This window comes from Elephantulus edwardii, unplaced genomic scaffold (assembly GCF_000299155.1).
Source record: "Elephantulus edwardii isolate Elephantulus edwardi_28Jun2011 unplaced genomic scaffold, EleEdw1.0 scaffold00018, whole genome shotgun sequence".
Lineage (NCBI taxonomy): Eukaryota > Metazoa > Chordata > Mammalia > Macroscelidea > Macroscelididae > Elephantulus > Elephantulus edwardii.
This window is the reverse complement of record NW_006399768.1, coordinates 26,095,595-26,107,467: the sequence shown is the minus strand read 5'-3', so window position 1 is coordinate 26,107,467 and position 11,873 is coordinate 26,095,595. Positions and strand designations below refer to the sequence as shown.

Here is an 11,873-nt window from a genome sequence, read left to right as displayed (position 1 = left end):
GGAGTTTAGGGCTGTTGTACATAGGGTCGCTATGAGTCGCAGACGACTCGACGGCACATAACAACAACAACAGCTCCACAATCAACACCATCAGTCAGGAAATTAAAAGATGAATTGAGAAAATCTGCTGTCAGAGACCTCTCCAGAGTGCTGAAATGCAAGATGTCAGTCTAGAGACCAAGGTGCACCCGATACAGGTCATGGTCTTAGTAATTACTTGCTATGCATCAGAAATCTGGACAATGACTACGGATGAATGAAGAAGAATGAGGCCTTTGAATTGTGGAGCTGGAGAAGAGTCTTGAACATACCATGGCTGACAAGAGAACAAATAGGTTTGTCTTGAAGAGAGTGAAGCCAAGTCTTTCCTTGAAGGCTAGGATTTTGAAGCTCCATTTCACATACTTTGGGTATGTGGCCAGGAGGAACCAGTTTTTGGAGAAGGGCATTGTGCTTGGAAGGGTGGAGGGACAGCACAGGAAATAAACCCCTGAATGAGATGGACTGATACAGTCACTGAGGCAATAGGGGTTGGTGCGTGACTGGCTCAAGACAGGGCAAGCGTTAGAGCTGTTGTATATAGGGTCGCTGTAAGTCATAAATGAACTGATCACATAACAACAATAACATTATCCTTTGGATGACAAAACTTGGACTTTTTTTCACTTTATCAAGATGCCATCTGTCTGTTCTTTCCAACAATATGTATTGTTGTTATGTGCCATTGAGTCAGAACCAGCTCATATTAGAACACTGATTTGCTACTGTTGCTGTTAGGTGACATCAAGTTAGTTGTACAACTTACAGTGACCATATAAAGCAACAGATCTAAACTCTGTTCTATCCTGGGCCATCCTCATCATCTCTGACACACTGAGCAATTGTTGAAGTCTCTGGGCCAATCTCTCATTGAGGGTCTTCCTCTCTTTTGCTGACCCTTTCAAACATGATGTCTCTTGCCAAGGAATAGCCTCTAAGAACGTTGATATTGGCCACATAATCATTACTGGATATGCAACTTCCTGCTATAGAACAGCAAGGTGCCCTCTTGAAAGGTTCTCATGCTCACAAAACATTTTCATTTCCCGGAAAGTGTTGGTGTAAAAAGAAAATTGCTTAAATAAATCAAAGACAACATTTTGACACTTCTCTGAAGAAAGCAGATGAAACAAACCACATACAGTTCTAATCTCCATCAGGATACTTCACTATATATGATTGCGTTTGTAATAAACCACTTGATGGTATTTAAGTGCAAAAGGAAGAGAACATGTTTACTGATTATCTACCTTGCGATAGTTATTGTACAAGACATGTTAAATATAGCCTCTTCTTTGAAAGTGTGAATTACTAGATGATCACAGAAAGTTATGTTTGTAGTGTGTTATATTTGTCAAGATATAAATTATCTCTCTTGATCTCACTCCAACACTGAGAATAAAGTAGACTATCTGAGCATGTCACAGTGCACATATCCAGAGAAGCAGCAGAGTTTAAGTGTGGTGTTACAATTATAAAAAAAAATCACATTCTTCCTCTTTCTGACAATCTCTTTCTTACACACACACACACACACACACACACACACACACATTTCTCCACTGAAGGATTTCTCCAAAGAGTCCTTTTCCGTTTGCCTGACAGCCTTGAGAAATGCAGATATATTCTCCCTACTCTGGAAGAGAGAAGCTTGTGCTGCTGTGATGAAAGGATGCTGTGTGTCTGAACAATGCGACAGAACCACTTAGGGAGTCAGGACAGAGCCCATGGACCAATGCTGGAGAGCAGTGGCCGCGTGGCTGCCATGTCTGCCTGACACAGAAAGAAGCATTCTTCAGGCAACAGGTCGATTCACAGACAACCTTTAAAATGACTGAATAGGACCCACCTTAGTCTTCAAACTGACATCACTACTCCTCAATAGTTATTCTAATAACTATTGAAGATTTAGGTGTATCTGATTCAGGCCATAGTCTTCCAGATTACTATCTATGCATCCAAGAGCTGGACAATGAATAAGGATAACAGAAAAGGAATTGACACCTTTAAACTGTGGTGTTGGAGAAGAACACTGAATGTTTCATGGACGGCCAAGAGAACGAACAGATATGTCTTGGGAAGGGTGCAGCCGGAGTGTTCTTGGGAGGCAAGGCTGATGAAGCTTCACCTTACATACTTTGGACATATTGCTAGGAGGGGCTGTTCCTTGGAGAAGGACATGATACTGGGATATTGGAGGGTCTGTAAAGGAGAGGATGACCCTCAACCAGGTGGATTGACCCAACCATTGCTGCAATGGGGTCTTGTGTGTCAGGAAGTGTGAGGATGTCACAGGACAGGACTGGGTTCAGATCTTTTGTTCATAGGGTTTCTATGAGTTGTGCTCAACTCGATGGCACATAGCAACAACAATGAAATAAAGGAAATATGCCAAATAGTTTCATTTGTGATATTCTGAGAAAAGAAACAAATGCGAGTATAATTCTCTCAAAACTGTCCTTTGTGACAGTGACAGCATGACTGCAGCAATGGGTTTGAGCATTGTGACAATGGAGCAGGGTAAAGTTCCTTTCTTTTGTTTTGTAGGGGAAAGTCACTTCAAGTTTCAATTGACACTGTCACACCTAACAATAACAAATGATGACAGATTGTTACAAAAATATTAGTCTTTCTGAAATGATTACATATTGTTAAGTGTCATATCTCGTTCCTGTGGAGTTGATTCTGATCCATAGTGGACTCTTCATTGAGTTTCTTAGGTTGAAAAACACACAGGAGATTGTTCTTATTTCTCCCTAGAACAGCTGGTGTCCTCGAACTGACAAGGAAGTGTAGCTTTTGTGTTATCTGTGCAACCCTCTATGGACGATAGTTCTGAAATAAGAGGACACTGCACGTTTTAAAATCAGGGAATGTGTCTGTCCAGATTGTGTCCTTTCTCTACACCTATTCAGTCTATACATTGAGCAAATAATTTGAGAAGCTGGGCAATATGAAGAATGTGGCATTGGGATTGAGGGAAGATTCATTAACTGCTTTGGTTTTGCAGATGACACTGTTTCTTTCAGAAACTGAAGAACATTTGAAGCACTTACTGCAAAAGATTAAAGACTGTATGTCGTGTTTGTTAAAAGAGCAATGGCCACGTGGAGACAGCCATATCTGAGCTTTACAAGCTTCACAAAAGGGAACCGTCCCTGTCAATAGCATGAACAACACAAAACCAATTCCTGTGAGGTGAGACATGTCCCCGATACTCCTGTGCCTCATTTTACTCAAATCAACACTCAAACTTAATGCTTGACTGGGTTTAAAATCTGATGCAATAGCTCACTGACCACACAGATCCATATTGGGGAAGCCAAAAGGTTATAATCCAGATTAGGAGCCGGATAGAGTTGGAACAGCTTCTGAAATGTGTTTGCAAGCCCCTCAGCCTTGAGCCTCAAGGCTTTTAGAAAGCTTTTAGTGCTCCCAACTTGGGCAAAAAGCTCTTAGTTCTGACCCAATGGTGTAGCAGTCCCACGGTGCTATCTCATGTGAGATCTCTGGTTCTCTCCTGTGGCTGCCATGCCTTCTGCTCCCATAGACCCTCCTTGTCTGCCTGGCATCCTGAAGGACGAGTTGTATTCTCAGGTTCTCTGTTGATGGAAGATCTTCTTTCTGCTTCTGGATCTGTTTAACAGAATGGCAAGTCTAGCCAATGCCATTGTGGATTGATGAAACTAGCTATTCCCTTGTGGCAAGGCTAAAATGTCCTATTAGTATATTCCCACCTATGTATCTGAAAGTTGAATTAAGGATGTCAGAAGAATAAATGCCTTTAAATTGAACTATTGGAGAAGAGTTCTGAATATCTCATGAACAGTCAAAAAAATACAAACAAATCTGTCTTGGAAGAATTGCTCCTTAAAAGCAAGGATGATGAAACATTTATCTTACATACCAAACCCAGATGCTTTCAGGAAGAAGAAAAGAAAGCCACTCCTTCACCAATCAAACCAGGCTTCAACTTAACTCAGATTAAAGACTCTGTACCATTCCCTGTGGCTCGGAGAATGATGCCAGGTGCCAGCTCACTAAATGGTACCCACACATGAACTCATTCCCAGGAGAAACTAAAACCAAACCAAATCCATTGATCTCTGAGTACCAGTTGATTTTGACACATGGCAACCTCATGCATGCATATCTTATAGGTTAGACCTGAACTCTTGTTTTCTTGCCTGTAATATCTACAGAGACAGATCACCAGGCTATCATGAGACCACTTGGTGGATTCCAACCATAACCATTTGGTTAACAACTGAGCCCTAACTGCTTATTCTGGCCATAGATCATAATTTTCATGGCAAGGACTCTGCAATTATAGCAGTGGATAGGCAAAAATGAGGATTAACTTCTGATTGTGAATGATATAAATCCCATCCCAACATGTGCCTAGAACATTTAACCACCTTTCCTTCCTTTTTACTTCTTACACAATTCTACTTATGGAAAAATATCTCACAGGTAGAAAATATATGTGTGAAAGAGTGAAAACAATCTAAATGTCCATCAAGAGGGACTGATAAAATAAAATGTGGAATTGCTGTGATATAATATCATGCTTTGGCTAAAAACTGACTAAGAAAACCCTTTTGGGTACAGATGAGAAAAAAATCCCAGCATAATGCCAAGTTGTGTTATTGTTGTTATGTGCCATCAAGTCACTTGTGACTCATAGTGACTCTATGTACAAGAGCCCTAAACCCTGCTCTATTCTGTGCCAACCTCATTGTCTCCGACACACCTACTCCCACCACCCCAATCACAGAATCGATCCAGCTCATGGAGGGCCATCCTCTCCTGCGCTATAGTGGGGGGGGGGAATGTCAATATAATCAATAGTGTTTACAGTAAATCATCTTTTTATATTTACTGAAGAGGAGGAGAGGATTTTTCATGGTATGTTTTACATAATTTTACAATGTTTTCATTACAATCATGTTAATATATTAATAATTAAAATTGAGACACACAAAGTTAAATATTACAAAGCAAAAATATCTATTTTCTTCAAATATTTCATGGGAAAGGCATAATAGAAAACATGTACTCCTCTAAAATTCATCCTACCTTTCTTACGTGAAGTATTATCTCAAGGCACCTAAGGTAATAAACAGATAATGAGACAATAATTGCTGATGCTATTTTCTGACAATCAACAAGGCATCCTAATGTTCAATTCCAGTCTTATTTGATTTTGCAAACATCTAGAAGCAAGCGTCTTTGCTTAATTCTTACCTGTTTCATTACTGTATCTGTGTTGTGTCTTGTTTGGACTCTGTCTCTACAAGACCATTTAGTGACAATATAGTGAGGAAAGGCTTAAATTCCATTTCTGCTACTTTACGAATTGTATGGTTTAGGGCAAGTTGTACAAATTCTCTGAGTTTCATTTTCCTCAGCTCTAGGCTGTATTATTATTAGAGTTTGTGGGCTGTATTGAAGGTCAAGATAAGGATAACTTCATTAAAGTATTTGGTAAAGAACTGCATAGCTGACCCTCTGGTCGATTTTAAGAGGAAGTTAATTGCATGAGAGGAGATTGCCCATTCTTTACCTGATGAACAAATGGTGGCCTTGAACTGTGTATCTTTGGGATTGCAATACAGCTTCTTGTCACTAGGTCACCAGAGCTCCCTAAAGAATGGTGACTTTCTTGTTGTTAAGTGCCATCAAGTCACTTGTGGCTCATAGAAACCCTATGTACATAGCCTTGAAATCTGCTCTATCCTGTGCCAACCTTACTGTTTCTGACATACCTACTCTTATTTCCCCAGTCACTGAATCAATCCATATCATCGATGGTCTTCCTCTCTTTCTCTGTCCTTCCACCCTTTCAAGCATGTTGTCCCTTACAAAAGACTGTTCCATCCTTGCAACATGTCCAGAGTATATCAGATGAAGCCTCAGAATCCTTGCCTCCAAGGAGCAGCCTGATTTCACCCTCTCTAGGATGGACCTGGCAGTCCATTCTATATTCAACACTCTTCTCCAGCATCACAGCTCAAAAGCATCAATTCTCTTTGCATTATCCTTAGTCATTGTCCAGCTCTCTGATTATAGCAAGCAATTGAAAAGACTATGGCCTGGATCAGGCACACATTAGTCTTCAGACTGATGTAATTGCCCTTCAGTTCTCTGGAGAGGTCTCTGACAGAAGATTTTCCCAGTGCAATCTGCCTCTTGATTTCCTGACTGCTGGTACCAGGAGTGTTGATTGTGGAACCAAGAAAACTAAAGCTGTGAACAATCTCAGCCTCTTCACCATCTATCATGATGCTGCCAATCGGCCCTGTGGTGAGAATCTTTGTTTTCTTGGTATTGGCTTTAATCCGTATTGAAGGTTACAGTCCTTGACCTTCTGCAGCAAGTATTTCAGGTCCTCCTCAGTTTCAGCAAGCAGGTTGTGTCATCTGCATAACGCAGGTTGTTGAATGGTCTTCCTCAGGTATTGTACATAGTTTTACCCAGTAAAACTTAAAAAGATTTAAAATGCTTACTTGTATTTTTTGTGGAACTCTGAAAATATTAGGCATGGTTTAGTATATGTATAGGTTGTCTCTAGGATGAAGTTTGATCTTAAATAGGAAGAATGTGTGACTTTAATGCTGACGTTATGGAATGAATGACCCAAAGGATGCCCTTGAACTTACTCTCGAAGTTCACAAATGGGGCTTTCACTGTTTCTGAGATACAGCTACACTGCATGCCTCAAACCTGTTGCTTAAGAACCTCTCTTCACAATGGACTTGGTATTTCTGTGTTCCTAGGCCTGGATCACAGCCTTCTAGAACAGTATTCAGTAAAACTGTTTGTTGTTCTTACTCAGGTATAGTCTCCATAGCGACTGTCATCATGTTTATTGAAAACTCTGTTCAAGGTTTCTTGTTTTCTAGTCTTCTCCACCTGGAGTGTTTCCCTCGGAGTTTGCTTTCCAAAATATGGCAGGCTGCTTCCATCTGCATCATATGGGGAGGGGGCGGAATGCCCAACTCTTTTAGTATAGGATTGTAAACCTTGGTAGGTCCTCTGAGTGGAAGAATAAAAATATACTACTAAAAATGCCATGAACTTTGATAAGTTACTATAGTTATAGAAAGGCTTCAGGCCTTTTGTTCATAGGGTTGCTATGAGTTGTGCTCAACTCTACAGCAATCAACAACAACTAGACTGTAAGCTTCATGCTGATGGGGAGAAATCTCATTGCTCAATGCTGCGTCTTCAGACTCAGTGTGATACCATCCATTCACATCACAAGTTCATGGACTGTGCTCAGTAAATATGTTTCATGTTGACTGTATAGTGGAGAGAAACTATATTCCAGGTTACTTCACTATAACCAGAAAATAGTAACCAATAGATATTTGTATTCAAGATGACATGTAGTATTTAGAATATAGGAAACTGGTTAGAAAATGCTAAAGATCCTAAGTCTCCATTTGTTCCCAATCCCTCGTGAAGTAAGACTATACTAATTTTGAGTTTTGTTTTTTGTAATTGATTTTAATGAAAATTTACAGAGACTTAGGGTTTCCAGTCATTAATTTTTTGTTGTTGCACTTTTCTCCCTGCCCAACCCCTTCCCCCAATTCCCTTTTCTCCTTGATAAGTAAAAAGAAAAATTCTTTCATTGTTATTTAATCCCTCCTCCCAAGTCCACTGCACTGTGCAGCCTTTGTTCTGGACTCCTGTCATGACAATAATACCCAATCATAAATCCCTCGTAAACAGTTCTCCCCTTCATCTGTTGCCATGCAGTATACATCATTCCTCCCCTCCTTCTCTTTCTTCCCTCAACCCCAATGTTGTTTTACAATAGTGGCCCTATGCAATATTTGTCCTGTTGTGACTGAGATATTTCACTCAGGATAATGTCCTCTAGGGTTATCTACTTTGCATAATATTTCATGAGTTCCTTGTTTTTCAGTGGTTTTGTCCAATACATCTGCTTGCTAAAGCTCAGTGGACCACTTTCACTGTAGCACCTTTTCTTAGAGATCTTGAGTTTGCTTCACTCTGTTCTATCAGTCTCCCTTTACTCTCAAATCTTTCCAAATATATCTACAAAATACACACAAATTGCTTTCAAGAATTGTCCAGCTAACCTGACTTTCACGTGAATTGCTACTCCTAATCCTTTATGTACGTGGTTCATATCCACCAGCTGTTCCATAGGGAGAAAATGGACAATCTCTTCCCATGCAACTTATGACCTCCGAAAACCCGGTGGATTGTCAGGAATGAGTCAGTTCATACTTGACAGCACAACAGTCCTTTCCTAGGGAACTCTAGTAGCCTAGTTGTTAGGGAGCTGCACTGCCAACTCTAAGACAAGTGGTTCAAATCTATTAGCTGCTCTGAGGGAGAAAGGTGGACAGTCTCCTCCTGTGTGATTTACAACCTATATCTCATCTGTGAACTGTTGAACTTGAAGGTAATGGTTTTAAGTTTGTGGGCTTCTTTGTTTTGTTGGGTTTTAAAAAGTCCTTTCCTATTATATATTCTGGCATTCACATCTACACTCAGCTTGTGTCTGGTCAAATGGATTAATACATGTGAAAAAAAAAAAAAAAGACAAGAATCACTGCCTAGTCTCAAAACTTGTCATTGAATTAAAATCCTTCTTTTCCAAAAGAATTGTGTTTAATTAGTTATAAAAATATTTTTTTGCAAATTTCAGTTCCACTAACAAATATTTTTTAAGATCTGTGGCTTCTTTGTCATCTTTCTACCTGATCCCTTGGTGTCACTACAATTTTTTTGTTGTTTTCTGGTATAGCTATATGTGTATTAATTTAAAAAAAATTAAATCTTATACTCCTTACTTGACTCATTGTAAATATAATAGAGAAATAGTCTGCAAACAAACCAATAAAAATGAGATTTTTAAAAAAAATTTAAATGACACTTTACTTTCTTTTCAGATTAGTTCTCCAACACTAATCTCCTTCAGATTTGTGAATGTCTTGCTGTTAGCCACAGGAGAAATGATGGCCGAGTTTCCTCTTCAGTGAGCTCAAAGCTTTCTTCCAGGGGATAATCTGCTTTGCCCTTTACAGAGCTAAATGGCATCTGAGACTTTTCTCACGCTGCTCGAATTTTCTCCAAAATCCAGTCCACATACTCGACCACATTGGTGTAAACGCCTGGCCGCTCTTTTTGAGCACAGCCTTCTCCCCAGCTTGTGATACCCACCAAGTGCCAGACTTCCTCAGATTTACAGGACAGGGGGCCCCCAGAATCTCCCTGTGAGGGGGAAAGAAAAAGATTTGCAGCTCAGTTCATTTGAGTCTTTTCATTCTGGATGTATTTTGTTCAGAAAGATTTTGCATAAAATTCTGTCTTGGACTTTAATAAATTTCAAAGAACTTGATTGATTGCTTTTTATCTAGTCTATTCACTCTAGAGAGTTTGTATGTGGTGTAAATGGTGAACACATTAAACAGTTAAGCAAAAGTTTGGAGGTTCAAGTCCACCTAGAAGTAGCTAGGAGAAAATAACTGATGATCTTCTTTCCAAAGAGCTAGCCACTGAAAACTCTATGAAGCGTGTTTCTATTCTGACATTCATGAACTGCACCATGACTTGGAATCTATTAGACAGCAACTAGATTTACTTTTGTTGGTATGTGCCATCTAATTTGAACAGATTGACAGCTGAACTCCAGCAAGTTTACATAACCAGCTATAAATTACACATGGGGAGATTGCCCACCTTTCTGCTGGTGGATCCAAACCACACTCATTTGGGTTGGTAGTGCAACTCTTTATCCACTAGGCCACCAGAGCTCCCTAAATTCACTTTAAATCTCATAAGCAAAAGAGCATTTATGTGTCCTCTATTCATTAACAGATGTTTGCTCTTTAAATTGTGTTAATCATTCTTATTTGTATATATTTAATGGAGAGAATATTCTATTACCTTACAAGCATCCCTTCCTCCTTCTTTATAGCCAGCACAAATCATCTTATTGGTTATTGTGTGTCCTCTGTATCTTTCTTGGCATTCTTCATTTGTTATCAAGGGAACTTTGGCTTTCTGGAGTGTATTCTGTATTTTATCTGATGGAGAAGAAAGAGATACATATATAAGTATGTATGTATAAATTTTGGTTAATTAAAGAAATAATCTCTTTTTACACACATCTAAAAATGGTATTTATATACATAAATATACATGTATGTAAATTTTCATACACCTAAGTATGGAAAGAAAATATTAAGTTTACCTCATATAATCTTTATGATAATTATAGAATACAAAGATATTCCTATTATCAGGCATGCCATTTTGTTAGCATTAATTAAATGTAAAAAAAATTAAATTCTTCCTGGTGTGAATTCACAGAGCAAGTAACTGCATAATAAACTAGAAGATTCACTTAGAAGTACTAAGTTTTACATGAAAAATATTTAATCCTTAAAGAGATATGCGGCAAAGCTCAGTGTGCCTGGGTCTTAGCCCAAAAGTCTGATGCTCAAGACCACCAGACCACAGAAGAAAGGACATTCTTTCTAAAAAACTTACAGCCCAGAGAAGCCTATCCTATGCTACAAGGTTGCTATGAGTAAGAATTAGCTAAGAAGTACTGAGCTTGGAATTTGGACTTAAGAGATATAGAATCGTATTTAAGATTTCCAATCAGGCACAAATGCTTTCATCTTCAAAACTAGGGGACAAGAAACATTTGATGTATGTTTGTCCTCCCGTCTTCCTAATGAATTGTCTGCAACTGAAAAATGTTATTTTACTGATATTTCTGCTGCATGGCTTGATAGAGCATATTGTTGTTGTTGTTGTTATGTGCCATCAAGTCACTTGCAAGTCATAGCGACCCTATGTACAAGAGCTCTAAATGCCGTTCTATCCTGTGCCAATCCAGCCATCTCAAATGCACCCATTTCACCACTCCACTCACAGAATCAATCGATCTCATCAAGGGTCTTCCTCGCCTGCGCCACCCCTCCACTCTGCCAAACATGATGCCCCTCTCCAAGGGCCAGTCCCTCTTGCAACATGTCCAAACTATGTCAGATAAAGCTTCAGAATCCTTGACTCCAAGAGCATTCCAGCTTCACCTTCTCCAGGAAAAAACTGTTTGTTCTCCTAGCAGTTCATGGTATATTCAACACTCTTATCCAGCACCACAGCTCAAATGCATCAATTCTCTTTCTGTCATCCTTATTCACTGTCCAACTGTGAAGACTATAGCCCAGATCAGGTGCACCTTAGTCTCCAGCCGGACATCATTGCTCATCAGTACTCTTGAGAGTCCCTCACAGCTCACTTTCCCACTGCAATTCATAGCTTGATTTCCTGGCAGCTGTTACCAAGAGTGTTGACTGTGGAAAGAAGTAAACTAAAACTGTTAACTATCTCATTCTCTTCACCATCGATACTGATGCTGCCAATTGGCCCACTGGTGAGATTCTTTGTTTTCTTGATGTTGAACTTCAATCCCTACAGGAGGCTGCAGTCCTTGACCTTCTGCAGCAAGCTCTTCAGGTCTTCCTCAGTTTCAGCAAGCAGGGTTGTGTCATATGCATAATGCAGGTTGTTAATGATTCTTGCACATATCCTGATGCCACATTCCTCCTTGTACAGCCCAACATCACGGATGATGCGTTCTGCATACAGATTGAAAAGGTATGGAGACAGAATACGTCCCTGATGGACCACCTTCTTGATTTTGAACCATGTAGTGTCTGTCTCCTTTCTCTGTTCTGATGACTGCCTCTTGGTCCAAGTATAGAGCATATCATATTATTTATTCGTTATGGCTTACAACTCATGTTGTTCTTGTTGTTGTTATGTGCCGTCGAGTC

At 39.6% G+C, this 11,873-nt stretch overlaps 1 protein-coding gene across 1 annotated transcript in view; it reads right to left on the bottom strand.

Annotated features, from left to right (window-relative positions):
• Positions 1-9,132: 9,132 nt before the first annotated feature.
• Positions 9,133-11,873, bottom strand: part of LOC102864800 (coagulation factor XI-like) — a 43,783-nt gene continuing 41,042 nt past the window's right edge. The window contains exons 9-10 of the mRNA XM_006882283.1: positions 9,970-10,109; positions 9,133-9,294 (exon numbers count right to left, since the gene is read on the bottom strand). Of these exons, the coding sequence (XP_006882345.1) occupies positions 9,133-9,294; positions 9,970-10,109 (302 nt within the window). The remainder of the gene's footprint in view (positions 9,295-9,969; positions 10,110-11,873) is intronic.